At 44.3% G+C, this 16,466-nt stretch overlaps 1 protein-coding gene across 3 annotated transcripts in view; it reads right to left on the minus strand.

The window, feature by feature from the left end:
• The window catches only part of RSRC1 (arginine and serine rich coiled-coil 1), a 95,759-nt gene that overhangs the window by 37,669 nt on the left and 41,624 nt on the right, over positions 1-16,466 (minus strand). For all 3 annotated transcript variants that reach the window (XM_084212394.1, XM_084212395.1, XM_084212393.1), the window contains 2 exons: positions 13,522-13,558; positions 885-936 (listed from right to left, as the gene is read on the minus strand). In XM_084212394.1, the coding sequence (XP_084068520.1) occupies positions 885-936; positions 13,522-13,558 (89 nt within the window). The remainder of the gene's footprint in view (positions 1-884; positions 937-13,521; positions 13,559-16,466) is intronic.

Here is a 16,466-nt window from a genome sequence, read left to right on the forward strand (position 1 = left end):
AATTAAATTTAATTGACTGAACGCAGGGCTCGGGGAACAAGGTGGGGGATGATCCCATAAATGCCTGGGATGACCAAGGCTTAAATAAAGCCAGGAAGGAACTTGATTCTATTTTGGATTGTAAGAGACACAAAGATATTAAATCTCTTCTGTTCCTTATGAACAACCTGCAGCTTCAATCTAAGATCCAGCCCTCAATGGTGGATATTTAAATTTAATAATGCCACAGACCTTTGATAAGCTTTGGAAAATTTTGGAGCCCAGGTCACGATGATATACAACCCCCCAGTTATCTTTTGTACATCTCACAGGTGTGAAATTAAAAAATGAGATGTGATGGATGGCAGCAGAATACACAAATTGTGCTTTTGAGGTCAGGGCTGTCACATCCATTTCATAATTACATGCTTCAAAGATTTATTAAAAGTTCTGGAGAACAAGGAATGTATTGGAAGAGAGACAATGCAAAAGGCTGGATGGATTTTGGAAAAAGAAGTACATCAGCAATGTGAGGAGATCCCTCTAAACAGAGGCTTTCCAAAGGGGGGGAAAAATATATACTTGTACTGACTTAAAACAACGCTGAAAAATTAAGAAAATTGCAGAAAAATAAACAGAAACAAAATTCTGAGAGCACAGAATAATGTCTCAGTAGCAGCAAGAGCCAGAGGATAAACATGAGGTTTCAGTGTAGGAAAAGGCTTATTTTTATTTCCTTAAAGGGCTTTACTAAGTACCAATGATGATGCAAACCAATTTAAGCTTAACCTGCAATTCAAGCGAGCTACAGAGAACAGGATCAGCATCTGCCAAACACAAAGGGATCAAATCCCACCTGACAGCACAAAAATGAAGGAATGTTTTGAAGGTTGTCATTTACTCACCAGCTGCCTCCAGAACCAGCTGCAGCCTGGCCTTGGCCTGTTCAGCAGGAGTCTGCAAGAGAGGATGGATCAGCTCACACCTGCTTGGACACTGGGCACTCCAGGGGACATTCCCACCCATGGGACACTGGGCACTCCAGGGGACATTCCCACCCATGGGACATTGGATCCTCCACGGGACATTCCCACCCCAGAGAGCTCCTGCCTCCTCCAGCCACTCCACAGCAGCCAGAGGAACTTCCAGCCCGGAGTCATTGAGGGAGGAATTACCAAGGAGACCCTCAGGACTGACCCCAAACCCCATCCCCACGAGGTGGGAGCAGCCCACACCAGCTCCTCTCCCAGTATCCCACCCCAAATCCTGCCTGGCTCCTGGGTGACCCCGCTCTGCACAAACACACAGCTCCGCTCCAGAACGGGGTTTAACGTGATTAATGTGCCGAGTTCTTCACACCCTCTCTTATCTGGGGTGATTTTTCCCTCTCCTGAAGGTATTGCTGCACATCTGTTGGCTGGAGGAGCACATTGTTGGCCGTGGCCCCACTATGCTAATCATGCCAGTGATGTTGCACTGTGTCCAATGTGTTTGCCATCCCTCCAAATGTGAAGCCACTCAATCGTTGCCACAGTTAAATTGATACACAAACCCTATTTGTCACGGGCTTCAGAAGTTGATTATTTCTGGAAGCGTCGGAGAAGTTTGGGAGGTTTCTGCTCTGCACTAAAAACAAAACCTGATGGGAATTTTTGGTGGCGTTTTGCAGCTTAGGAAACTCTTCCCAAGAGCCTAAATGGCTGCAAAAGGGAAATTTAAATAGGAAAATACAGACAGGAGAATCTGTGGCTGCCCCTGGATCCCTGGCAGTGCCCAAGGCCAGGTTGGACACTGGGGCTGGAGCAGCCTGGGACAGTGGGAGGTGTCCCTGTCCACAGCTGGGGGTGGGATTTCAGATCCCTTCCAACCCAAACCATGCCAGGGTTCCATGATTTTAATGAGGCAGAGCTCTTTGCCATGGATGCCCCAACTGGAGTTGTTCTGCATGGCCTCACCACCCTCATCTACACCCACAAGGAGAGGCTGACAATGACAGAACAATTCCATTTCTACTCCAAGAATTTCCAGACTGCTCCTCCCAATAGGAGAGATGCTGCATTAAAATGCAATTTAAATTAGGATCCAGATTTTGGTTGTACAGAGTTCTATTATTGTCAGTTCAGATTTTTGCTGTTTGCATAAACCCAGAATTAATGGGCAGAATTTATTACTATAGCTGCACTATGGATCCTACCCATCAGACCTGACCACTAATCCTGGTGGCAGCAAGAAACATCTTGAAATTTATCATAAATTATCTTCCCATTTCTTCCTCTTGCCATGAACTAATCCTTGCAATCTGTTCTGGCACCTTCAGTACATCACAGGAGGAAAGGCAGGAGAGAAAGGGAAGATCTGCTTTTTATCCAGAACCAACTTGCCCAGCTTCAGTTTCAGAGAAGCTTTATTTGGGTTTGTGGGTTCTCCATTCCACGACAACTGTAAGTTTTCACCAGCACTAGTTGAGTTTGGTAAAATTTTGCTGGACAAGCAGGGAAGGAAAAGCATTTGGTGTCAAAGACCACCTGTGCTCACATCTGCATGTGAACAGCCCAAGCCTTTGTGCACCTCATGCATCAGGTGTGCTCTGGCACCCCAAAACACAATTTCCTATTCCTACAGCAGCGATTCAGTTGAGATATTTAACAAAAAAAACCCAAAAAACAAACCCTGGATCTCATCTTGCTGGCCACACAACCACCACTGTTCAGCACCATGGACTGGAGAAAGATGCTCCACTGGCAGCTTTAGGATGTTTGTGTCCAGCAGCACCACTCCCACAAGAGCTCCATGGAAGAGCAAACACCAAGCAGGCTCCAGAGGAGGAGAGGGAAGCAACAGCAGCTGCACAGATGTCACTCCCAGCACTAAACACAGAGTTCCACAACTGATCCCACTGCTCTGAGCAGCTCCAAACACCTTTTCCCGCTCCTCCCATGGAGTTAGGGATGTGCCTTGTTGGTACAAGGGAGGGGAGACTCAAATTCTTCCTTTACTCAGCAGTTTCCCACTGGGAGCAGCCCGGGCAGCTGCTCTGGAGGCGTCTTCCCCTTTGCCCTGGCCCCAGGTGTTAATTACTCCAGGGGAGAACTTGGCACAGCCACCTTTTCATCAATCAATAAGCCCTAACCAAGGAGTGAAAGGAGGATTCTGAAATAAAGGTGACTGGCTTGGCCCCAGAAAACATCTCTCCAACTGGTGGATGGGGCCAGCACTTGCAGAAAAAAGGACAGAGGGGATTTCAGCTGAAAACCACAATTAGAGCCTCAAACAAGCCGGGAGCAACGTGTGAGAACAAGCAGCTACCCCAGGTCAGTATTGATTTAGGGCACCATTAAGGGAAAAAATTCAGCAAGAGCCTCAGGAAACTTCAAAATGGTGAAATGGTTGGTGGAGGAAACACTACCAAGAGTGATGTCAAGCAAAATAAACCCTTGTACTTTCCTTATGGTCTTAAGCATAACACAGAAGGAAAAGAATTCAAAGAGAGTTGGAGGAAAAATAAAAGTATTTCTAGTGCCAGCTGGTGAGGGAGCCCACTAACTGTAAAAGCAGGAGAGGAATTCCCTAAAATTCCTTAACAAGCACACTGGAAAATGACCTGAGGTCATCCCCAGCAATGAATTTTACACACAGCCAAAAGTGTCTGGTGAGACACTGGAATCCCAGCTCAGAAAAGGATGGGATTCCACAGGACACCATCAACACCCCTGTGATTAATTACAGCTTTTAATATTTCAAACAAAAATTGGATTAGATCCTTCAATTTTTAATGGCAGCTGATTTATGAAGATGCAGCACAACCCTTAACTTGTATTTCTTTGCAGTTCATCCACTGCATTCCATCACAAATAGTTATTTCAATAAAACTACACCAAAACAGACTCCCAACTTGAAATCTGGTGGGTTTTGTGTCAAAATCCCCTGTGATTGTCACTCACAGCTCCGGGAAACAAGTGCTGAGTGCGATGGGCAGGAGAGCCATGGTTGGCTTCCCAAATATTCCATTTCAAGGGACATGCAGCTTCTCAATTAATAGATTAGAACAAACACTTGAATTCAGCTTTAGAATGTATTTTTTAAATTATTCCTGCTATTTGGGATGAACAGCAAATGTTCTTGACAGAGGAAACAAAGTGAAAATTTGAGAACACTGAGGAAAAGAATTTGAGAAACATGAAGTTTATAAAGAGAGTCCAAGTTTCTGCTGGAGCCAGCCACTGGGAATGTTGTGGAGCAGAGCATGTGGCTCTTGGCAGCCCTGGAAAACTTTGATCCCAGGATTCCAGCAGGTCATGAGCCTGCAGCTCATTGAGCTGCAATGCTGCCTTCCAGAATTTTGAGCATGACGGAATTTCATATGGAAAATGGCTGAGAGGTGCTAAAACGGGGCAGGGGCCACTCCTCCCACTCATCCCTGACCCTGCTGGGGTAAAATTCACCTGCAGGACCTTCCTGGCTCAAAACATCTGGAGAAAAGCCCAACAAACTTCTGGTGATGGTGATCAGTTCTGGGGGTTTTTACACAAATATTTTCTCCCAGGAAAACCTAAAACCATAATTCCATGTTTGACCGCAGAGAAATCCCAGTCTGGGGCTGTGGGCAGCAAAAAGGAGACCCCAAATGTCAGTGAGGGGAAGAGCCAAGGAAGAAATCAAACAGTGGGGATGCACCTAAAATGATATTTGAATTTATTCTGTAAGTCAGGGGCCTGCCTCCACCTACATTATTATCTATCCCACTTCCAGCAAATCCCAACAGGAGAGAGCAACAAAGGAGCCTAAGCCCAGCCAGCTTTTAAACAGATTTTGATCAAATGATGGAAAAGATTGTGGGACAGGTTTATCATAGGAATGCTGGATTCCTTTCCTGCCATTTACTCCTCTTTGGGTGATTAAAAAAAATAATTGCCAAAGAAACTGAAAATACTTATTTGTATAAGAAGACACTTCATAGGAGAATAAAATGCTAAAATAAAAATAAAACCAAAGGAGATTGAGAATTTGCAGTTGTCATCTTTTCCTTATATAAGTCTTTGAGGGTGGCAAATTCCAGATTGACAAAGGAATGGTTTTCACATTAAAAACATAAAAATAAAATCCCACAGAAGAATCCCTAATCTGAATTAATAGCACAGAAATATAATAAGAACATCTGGCACTATTTGAATTAAACCCCTGCATTTTCAGACATAAATCTGTTGAAAAGATTGGATGGTAAAATTATATTTATGTCTGAGTTTTTCCTCTGATACAATTAATCAACAACACTGCTCAGGAACAGGCTATGGTAGGAGTGTCCTGACTGGATACAGATCCACCTGCTCCCAAAAAAATCATCTTAAATTTATCAAAGTGAACTATAAGCAGAGAAAAATCATGTAAAACCTGGAATAATGGCAATTTTTGTCCATGGAATTCACAGATGCTCTTGGTATTTCAACAGAAATAAAGAATCCAGCATCAGGGATGGACTAATTAGGACAGGGAAATCATTAACAAAAACAGTGGGCAGAAACCCTGAAATTTTAATTTATGTAAAGGCCGCTGAAAACATGACCAGTGATGAAGGGAAGAGTCCAGCTTAACTGGACACCAGCAGCACAGGGAAGGGAAAGCCTGGGTACAGAACGTGGCTCCTCCAGCCAGAGCCAGGAAAAAACACTGGAACATGGACAGAAAGGACAGAAAACTTCCCCAGAGTTCTCCAAGATTGCCAATTTACCAAAATTGGAGAGAGCCAGCAATGACAAGGCCCAATCCCAATTCAGAGCCCAGTGAGGAACTAAATGAGGCAGAACTACAAAACCCCAGCTCCGAATGGAATGCCCAAATTCCCTGTAAAACACCACAGGATGTTTGGACTCTGAGCTTCCCAGCCAAGGGAATTTTCACTCCAATTTGGGATCAGAGGGACAAAACCTGAAAGTGTCCCCAAACACCAGCAGCACTTTGACCTGAGAGCTGAGGATTCCCCAAATCCTCTCCCTCCTCTCACCCAGCACATGGCCACTAAAACATTTGGATTCCTTAACCTGAATTGTGGATTTTCCACTTCACTCCACTCCAGCAGCAGCCACTGCCCAGAGCCAGGTGGGTTTAACCCAGCATCTCCAGAGAGCCCTGCAACACCAGGTGGGGGGAAAATCCCATCTTGTTTCCACAAAAACCGACCCAAAACGGCAGGAAAAGCAACAATGGATTGCTGGAAGCAAATCAAAGGCAGGAGGGAATGGCTGTGGCAAACAGCCCGGGTGGCTCGGGCACACCGACGCGATTTTTGGGATTTAAAGCGGTTCTTGCAGCAAGGGCTCCTTTAAAAGGACCAGAAAACAACAGTGCACTCATTTCAGTGAATATTCCTGAGAAAAAGCAAGGAAAAAGGCATTCCTACTGGGAGTGGATACAGCAAAATGGATTAAACACTCAGCAGAAAGAGGGAGAGCTGTAAATAAGATTTTAAAAAATTAATCAGTAAATCCAGGTCTTCTTAAAAGGAAAAATTCCTGGAAGTGTTAAACTTACACAGCCATAAAACTCTGTGTGGGTTCTTTACTAAGAGAGGAAATATGAATAATATTGCACTAAAGGCTAAAAAATTACCTCCCCCTATTTATCTCCTTGCAGCCTGGAATATCATCTCAGATTTACATTTGCATGGAAATGCAGCCACAATCACCAAAAAATTCAACATTCTGATAAAGAGCTGACAGAACAGAGATTTTTGCATCAACATCATCCAGTCATTATTCTATAAATTAATCTATTTCCTAACTAAACCTTTAAAAATTAAAGGTAGAATGAACCCCACAGCTTACAAAATTTATAAAAATATTAATATTTAACTCTTAAATATGGATCTTTATCTTTTATCACTGTTTCAAATATTTGCTGCATTATGTTGCAACAAAAACATGGGGGAACATAAAAATAGCAGCAGATAAATGCAGGTTCTGAAATGAAATTTTTTAATTAACACATCATAAACTGCTTTGGAAACAGCTCCAGCCAAGGCTGGACTGGCTGGAAAAGCAGGAGCACAACCAACAGGTAACAGGGATTAATTAACAAAAGGAGCAGTTAATACTTGAATTACTGCTTTACTTTTTCCACTAAGAAAGGAATTTTCTCTAAACAAATTAGAATTTCTCAGAAAAACAGAACCCCATCCCCTTTGGAACCTTTGCATTGAAATGCAGCAACTGAAAAATAATAGGAAAAAACATTTTGAAAATGAAAAGCATTTCAAATACCACAAGGATCCAGAGGGTTCTAAATCAGCACCCAGTTTCAAAAAAATCTGCAAATCCACCCCAAATCATGCTTAATTACACAGGAATTAACCTGAACTTAATCAAGATTATGTACTTTGAATAAAAGTGCATTTTGCCTTTGCTCTCAGATTCAAGGATCAACTCACCCCCACTGCAGTGGTTTTTGGGCTGGCACAGATCTGCTGGCTTAACTTTTCCAAAAATGACTTGTGTTTCATGCTTTTGGCCGCTTCTTCTGACAAATAAGTACAATATAAAATGTGCAGGGCAAAACATAATTATTCTGAGGAGCACCTGCATAAAAGGGTGCAGAGATTTGTATTTTAGGTGCAGATCACAAATAGTTGGGCAAATTTATGCTTCATCTCAGTATTGTGCCAAGATCCCCCTTCAGTATCTGCAATAAAATACATTCAGAGCAAAGATCTCCACGCAAAATCCCCAAAAGAAGAGGAGCAAGAACCCCCTAAAAAGATGAACTCGCCGGTGGCCTCAATAATTAGATTAAAAATCAATTACACTTCTGCCAAAGCGTTTGTTTGCCGGAGAAAACCCTCCCAGGAAAGGCACTTAAACTTGGGGATAGAGAAGCAGCCACTGCCCTCCATAAAGTTCCTTTATATATTTTTCCACAATATGCACAAAACCAGAATATGAAATCAGAAACATTTTACACATTCTCATACTTCAGAGAGCACTAACAGCATTTTACTCGTCGAAAGCACTTTATCTTCATGTCTCTATAAGGCAGAGTTGGTGCATAATAATGTAATTTATATTGCCTAAATGTTATTTTGGGAGCATTGCATCATTTCTCAAACTTCATGACCTTTACAATTTTCTAAACTTTTATTTCCCTCATTATTCTGAACAGATTTCATTACATATTTTGAATGTAAACAACCCTGAATAATGATGGGCCCCATTACGTATGTACAGCTCTGACAATCGCGCGCGGGGCCGAGATGGAAACCCAGTGCATTAATTTACCTCTCATCCGCCGTAACTGCACTCCCATAAAAAGTTTTATACTCAACTCACATAAATCACGGGGAAGAAAAATGAGAAAATCTGGTGGCTAACTCATCTTCCACCATTCTGCGAAAATGAAATTCACTGAAATACCTATCAAAACTGCAATCATCAAGAGATAATGTCTTCTTAGGTCTATCTGCACTTTCCGATTTAATTTCCTCCATGCCCTTGACATCCACAGATACCATTAAGATTAAGAGCAGCGAGTAACTGAGCAGTTCTCGGATTTTGATATATGGGGCCCAGGCACTAAATGTAATATCATCATTTGAAAATTAATGCAATATTTCTTTTGTTAGTTTTTCCACTCGGAAAGCGGGATGAATACTCGGGGTTCTCGCCGGTAATTTCCCCATCAGAATGCCGTGCAATTATGAGGAGATGTGCACCTGGGCAGAGGTCACCCAAATTACTCCATCATTTAATGAGCACCGAGATCAAACCCCAGCACACTGTTGCTGCCGAGAGACGCCTCGCAGCCTGCTACATCAAATCTGATGGAATCATTAGAGTAATAAGCAGGAAAATCTGTTTGCAGATTAACCTCTGGTTTCATGCTGCTTTCATCTAATGGGGCGCTGTGGAAATCTTGTCAGCTTTTCATCAGCCGCGATCAAATTACGGGAATTGCGAACAAACCGCCGGCGCGATTGGAAACAACACCCGCACGTGCCGGGGGTTTTATGCAGATGCCAGGGAAAATCACACTCTTGATATTTTACAGCCTTATTTACTTCAGCTGATCACCGCTCTCCTCAGCCTGCGGAGCGGCAATCGGGGACGCTCCCGGCGGCCTTTCCGAATTTACGGCGCAGGACGGCGGGGAAACGAATTTATGGGGGAAATATGAGCGGGGTGACAAAGGGAAAGCAGAATAAAGGCACAAAGGTCACGGGGATGGAGGGTCACGGGGTCCCCACCGCAGCCAAGGGCGGGGGAGGCACCTCGGCCTCGCTGGTAAGTGAGAGTGATCAAAGTTTACTTTTTAACAAAGACACAGAGACATTAAAGTGTCGTTTTATGTGGAGCGCCTCTGGTTTCAGAGCCCGCTGGTAATGGGAAGTGACAGGGTAAACTCGCCTCTCTTACAAAGTTTCCACAAAATTTGTCTCTGTTGGAACAACAAACTGCTGCAAGCCTTTGAATATTCTGCCACGAGAAGGCTCTGCCTCTGATGGTTTGATCGCCCTGCCGTTTGATTCACATCTGCAGCTGCCAGCAGCAAAACCTTACGGCAAATAAAGCGCTGTGTGCACACAATCCAACACACACTGACTGCAGAGAGCTCTCCCCAAACCCTCGGATCCACCGAGCCCCTCTGCAGGAGCAGCCTGGGTTTCACCCCTGCAGGCTGGCAGAGCCAACCAAGCTGCTTTTCCCATGGATATCCATAAGCCATCGATCCTCTGCAGTGTGATTACCTGGTGTGAACCTGGTCCAGAGCTCCTGAAGGAGCTGCAATGATTTCCAAGGGCCAGGCTGCTGCTGAGCCAGGGGAATGTTTGGGATGCCCACAGCCAAAGGGTTCATCAGCCACTGCCACCTGATGGGCTGGGGACACCAGGGATCCCCTCTCAGTGGGGGACACAGCCAGAGCCAGCACTGCTCCTCAAAGAGCATCTTCCAAGCTGGTGCATCCAGCTGGACACTCAGTGGCTCTCCAGCCTGTCCAAAGAGAAATTTGGAATGTCCCTGGACACAAATGTCACTTTGGCCACAGGAGGAAAACCTCTCCAGCCCCACCTTCACTCCTTCCCTCTCAGAATGGAACAGACAGACACAATTCAAGAGAGACAGAAGAGACAATTCAAGCCTGCAGAGCATAATTGACCAGCATGGAATTTTGCCAGGACAGCAAGATAAACATAATTACTCCTATTAAGAGCGTTAATTAATTGTTTGTGAACACAAATAATTGGCTGCTTGGTTTACAGCTCGTTAGGAAGCCAAGGACTCTGCCAGACGTGGCTGTCTGGTGGCCAGCCGAGGGCCACAGGGCTGTGACACCACAGGTGACAAACTCAGAGAGCCACGAGCAGTGAGGGGCCAGCACTGCACCCAGACCCCATGGAAAAGCCAGGGACAGCCAGGAAAGAAACACTGACATGCACTGAAAAGAAATGCTTGATCAAATAGTAACACTGAATAAAGGAGAAGGGCTCTTGGTTGGGGTTTGGGGTTTTTTTATTTCATCAGATCAAAGATGTGGACCTTAAACCCCACCCAGTGCCACCCCTGCCATGGCAGGGACACCTCCCACTGTCCCAGGTGCTCCCAGCCCCATCCAGCCTGGCCTTGGGCACTGCCAGGGATCCAGGGGCAGCCCCAGCTGCTCTGGGCACCCTGTGCCAGGGCCTGCCCACCCTGCCAGCCAGGAATTCCTTCCCAGCTCCATCTAACCCAACTCCTTTCAGTGTGGAGCCATTCCCTGTGTCCTGTCACTCCAGACTCTTGGAAATCCCAGATTGTAAAACACCCTTTTTTTAATAGAAGGGATCCAATAACAGATTATAAAATCAAGATAAAGATTCCTAAGGTGGGGAAAACCTCCTTACAAGCATTTGGAGATGCAGCAATTAAAGCAGTAGAGCTGGAATCATATGACTGAAATCTGTGGAGGAAAATCCCTATAATTTATTGGAGTCCAAAAAGTCTTTATGAACAAAATGTTGAGATATGGAACACCTTCCACCACAAATATTCCCACCTGTGGGTGCCTTGGGAAATTGTTTCTTTGAGCACCATTTCCAGGACAGATTTTGTAAGATCAAAGGGAAAAGAGGAAAAAAATCTCAAATCCAGATGTTTTTGACAGATCTTTCAGGGAAATGTTCCCTGTCCATGGTAGGGGGTGGAATAAGATCTTTAAGATCCTTTCCAAAAGATCGTTTTAAGGTCCCTTCCTGCCCAGTTGTGGGATTCTAAACACAGAGCAGTCAATTAATTTAACAAACACAGTTCCATTCCAAAGGACTGTGAGTTAACTCATGAAGCACTTCAGGCATCATCATTCCACAGGGAATATTTCCAGTACCTTTTGCCCCAGTCCCAGAGAAACCCCGAGCACCACTGAACTCCTTTCCTGCTTCCCACCTCCCCAGGCTACTCCAAGCCCACAGAGCCTCTTCCTTCCCACTTTTTGGGAATATTTGTTGTTATAAATCAGCCCCACAGCTCCTGCTGTGGCAGAAACCCTAATTCAGAACAAGCCCCAGCCATGGTCACTCTGTCAGGAGGGGAGCAGCTTTATAATGCATGAGAAAAATCCCAGGGATCTGCTGGATTACAACTCCCTGCCACCAGCAGGGCAATGGCACCTTCCTCAAATTTATTTAAGGGATTTAACTCACAAGTGAGACACCCCTGGAAGCAGCAAACAAAGTGGATTTTCCAACTGCTCCGAGAACTCTGCTCTTTACTGCATTTAATGATTCCCAACACATTTCACAGGGCATCATTAGAAAGGGGGAGCTCCAGGATCTCAATCCCAGCAGGAGCTCCATCATTTCCATCCCACCACAATCTCCATCCCAGCAGGATCTCCATCCTCTCCACTCCACCATGATCTCCATCCTTTCCATCCCACCACAACCTCCATCCCAGCAGGATCTCCATCCTCTCCACCCCAGCAGGATCTCCACCCCAGCAGGATCTCCACCCCAGCAGGATCTCCACCCCAGCAGGATCTCCACCCCAGCAGGATCTCCACCCCAGCAGGATCTCCACCCCAGCAGGATCTCCACCCCAGCAGGATCTCCACCCCAGCAGGATCTCCACCCCAGCAGGATCTCCCACCTTTCCATCCTACCACAACCTCCATCCCAGCAGGATCTCCATCCTTTCCATCCCACCACAACCTCCATCCCAGCAGGATCTCCATCCTCTCCACTCCACCATGATCCCCATCCTTTCCGTCCCACCACAACCTCTGTCCCAGCAGGATCTCCAACCTCTCCATCCTACCACAACCTCCATCCCAGCAGGATCTCCATCCTTTCCATCCCAGCAGGATCTCCACCCCAGCAGGATCTCCATCCTTTCCACCCCAGCAGGATTCTCCATCCTTTCCACCCCAGCAGGATTCTCCATCCTTTCCACCCCAGCAGGATTCTCCATCCTTTCCACCCCAGCAGGATTCTCCATCCTTTCCACCCCAGCAGGATTCTCCATCCTTTCCACCCCAGCAGGATTCTCCATCCTTTCCACCCCAGCAGGATTCTCCATCCCTTCCACCCCAGCAGGATTCTCCATCCTCTCCACCCCAGCAGGATCTCCATCCTCTCCACCCCTCTGGCACTCCAAGGAGATCCTGGTGCCCAAGCTCCTCCAAATCCTTCCCAAGTGATTCCCAGAATGGGAAGCACCAAGAGGAAAGCAGTTCTGCCCAAAGGGACACACGATGTTTTTCACAGCACTATGGAACAGCAGGGATTATTTAGATATTCCATGAAAAAATTAAACCCTTCCCAGGATGGATGTGCCATTAATAGTGAATATTTTCATTTAATGGGATTTAATAATCACTTTACATCAACCATTTAATGTTCCACTGACTGCTGGTACCAACATCTGAGGCTCAACCAGCTCCTGACTTGTGACAAGATTTTATTTTTCCCAGTTTTGATCAACTGATGAGTTTTTAATGCTAAGCCTGGCTTGCCATCACTTGTGGGCTTAATATGTTTACTTAAACCAGAAATATTTTGCACCTCAATTATTATTTCCTACTGCAGCCCTGAATGGAATTTAAGTCGATCCATTATTCATAAAGCAAAGACAAGAGAAAACACAAAGCTGTGCACTTCTTTCAAAGCCTCCAAATGACTCAAACACACCATATTTATGCATGCAATATTTGATTGTGTCCCTGGCTCTTTTTTTTTTTTTTTTTACTTTTTTTTTAATCACAAGTTTGTTGTTTTCAGATCAGGATATGCCAAAAATCCAACACCAAACAATTTTTGTTTATAATTAAGGCAATCATCAATCCAAGGATTGTAGTCCAGTTTATTTCATCTCGACATCAAAAAAAAGTAATTTAAAAAAATTAAAATTCCCTTGAAATGGGGAGATAAATGAAAATGTGAGTGCCTTCACATAATAACAGTAGCCTGACCCTCTGGGAAATGGTTGACTTTCTCAATTCAAGGTATTCAAAGCTCATTCAAAAGTGTTCATTTGGAATGCAGATATCAAAGATGATGCAAATGTTCAAGAGAAAATTAAAACTTACCAGATGTTCTAATCCAGCTTTGATGTTTACAGAGTCCCTGTAAGAGAAGAACAAAAGTTCTAAATAGTTGCTAAACCCTTGTCTGCAACAATTTCTGTTTAACTCTGAAATGGCAAAGCTGGGTAATTTCTCCAGTGTGTCAAATTTTTAATTTTAATACATATATTTACCTGTAACACCTAAAAAATATCGATTATCCTAATGCTCAGTGACAGAATTCAACCCTCAGATAGTACCCACCCTGAAATTGCCACCAACTGGAGCAATGCCACAGGATACACATTGAAAATGAACATTTTTTATCTAATTATCCCACTATTTACCCTGGAAAGAATCAGCCAGGCCAGGGCACGGGGCTGTTTATCAAATCCACATTTGGTGCCTCCTGGTTCTGCCTTGCCACCACTCCCACAATGAAATTCCCTGCCCCTTTCCAAGGGGATGGAGAGAAGGAATTGTGATTAATTCCACACTTATGGCAGCCATGCTGGAGCTGGGTATCCAAAGCTGCAGAAGTCCAAATGTACAGAGAGAAAAGGGGAAGAATTTCACCTAAAGGCAACTGCAAAACAAATGGACCAAAGTATCCAAGTAAAAACTCTGAAAAGCAAAAATTCAGAGGGAAAATTTATCTTTAACATATCCTGCTATGGAAAAAAAAAAGATGAAATCCAATGGAAAACAAATTAAAAATTCCCCAAATTCCAACCCACCAGACAAGGAGATGGTTCCTGCTCCCATCAGCAGCAGGTTCTACCTAATTCCAACATTCCCTCTTGGAAGGTGGGTCAGGAGCAACCAGCCCATGAGGAGGGAAGCAGTTAACACTACACTATTACTAATTACTACTACTAAAATTGCTAATTATTTATCATTTCCTAAAGCTTTTCCAAAAATCTGCTATGCCTTTTTTTTTCCTATTTTAATGTAATTAATGGAGTGGGGGGGAAAAAAAAAAAAAGTACTTTTGCTGTTTGACTTTGAAAGAAGGATTTATTTTTGCCAGCCCTACAGGATTTATCCCCATTTTGGAGACAGGAGGAGGCTCCAGGGAGGGCTCAGAGCCCCTGGCAGGGCCTGGAGGGGCTCCAGGAGAGCTGGAGAGGGACTGGGGACAAGGGATGGAGGGACAGGACACAGGGAATGGCTCCCACTGCTGAGGGCAGGGATGGATGGGAGATTGGGAACTGGGAATTCCTGGCTAGAATGGAATTCCCAGAGCAGCTGGGGCTGCCCCTGGATCCCTGGCAGTGCCCAAAGCCAGGCTGGACACTGGGGCTGGAGCCCCTGGGACAGTGGGAGGTGTCCCTGCCTGGCAGGGGTGGGATGGATGGCCCTGATCTCCCTTCCCACCCAAAGCACTCCATGATTCCATGATCCCTTCTGGAGGTGGAGTTGCTTCGGGAGAGGGATGCAGGAGCTCCCAGGCCAGCCCCATCCCTGCCATCAATATCTGTGCACCTCCCTCAGCCTGTGCTGAAAGCAGCCCTAATTCAATTCCAGGCCTCAAAACTGATAAAGAAGGTCCTGAAGTGGAAAATGTGAGGAGATTATTGGCAAATGAATAAAGATTTGTATCGAACCAACACACGGGAGCAGAGCGGGGCTTGGTGGGGCTGTTTTTTAATCATGCCCTGTCTCAAACCTTCTGGGAACAGCGAGTTTCCCTTCCCCTCCTGCAGCACATCGATTCCTGAATTAGGCTGCAATATTAAATAATTAATATACTTGCCATGATTGATGTTTTGCATTAGTTGAATATTAGGTTATCAATCAAAATCCACTTGGTTTAATGTAATAATATTGAAAAAGTGTCACGGGCTGTTCAGCCAATTTGTAGTTGAGGCAGCCCAGACAGGAATATTGGTGTAGCACAAGGCCCTAACGCAGGAAATGCACTGCTGGAACATCCATAAGGAAAACATTATCAAACTAACCAGGACAAGGCTGAGCTTGTCCTAAATAAACCTTGGGGCACCTGTCACTTCCAATGAAAACCTCTTCCCAGCCTGAGGCTGCAGGGCATCAATCAGCCAGGCTATGGCAGGGTTTTATCTTTTAGTTAGCCAATAGATTATATTAGAGATCTTATACAATTATATTCTGCATCCCATTCTATACTACATTAGATATACTATCAATTATATTACATAATTACCCTTACATTTATATATTTATATCTAATAATTATATATTTAAAATACATACTATAAATGATAATATAACATTTGTTGTATTTGTATAATTATGTGAAATAATCACACATTTAAATGATATCATTTGTATCATAAATTAAACAAATAAAGCTCCCATGAATACTGTATTTCAGATGTTGTTTTAGGCAAAATCAGACCTATGGCCACAGCTCAGTCTCCCACACAGCCTTGAGTGCCTGCAGAATTTTAAGCCATGAAACACCACAAATAAAAGCCAGGAGCAGCTTTATGCACATCCACCATTCCAACACTCACAACATAAAAGAAACCACCAAGTTGCATTAATTTGGCATCATTACCAGGTAATTATGTTTTACTCCATTTTATACCCCAGACTTCCCAATATATTTTCCTTTTCATATCATCTCCAGTGCAGCACCTTCATTGCTTTGGTTCATTAGGCAAGTTTGATTTTATTCCTGAGTTTTCCTTTTTCTATCAGAGAAACTCTGGAATTTTTCCCCACTTTAGCCAAGGATTTGCAGTAAAACACCCCCTGACATGCACATATATTTAAAGTCATCCATTAAACCCAGGAAATATCATACTCAGGCTCATCCAAACGTCTCAGCAATGACAGGGGAAAAAATTCCAGCTCCATCTGAATCCAGGTCATCAGGGACCTGTAGCAAGAAGCTGGGAATTCAGTTAAGGAAGTTCCATCCCTGCCTGGCAGAGGGTGGAACTGGAGGAATTTTAAGGTCCCTTCCAACACAAACCATTCTGGGA

Source organism: Fringilla coelebs (assembly GCF_963513975.1).
Source record: "Fringilla coelebs genome assembly, chromosome: 10".
Classification (NCBI taxonomy): Eukaryota; Metazoa; Chordata; class Aves; order Passeriformes; family Fringillidae; genus Fringilla; species Fringilla coelebs.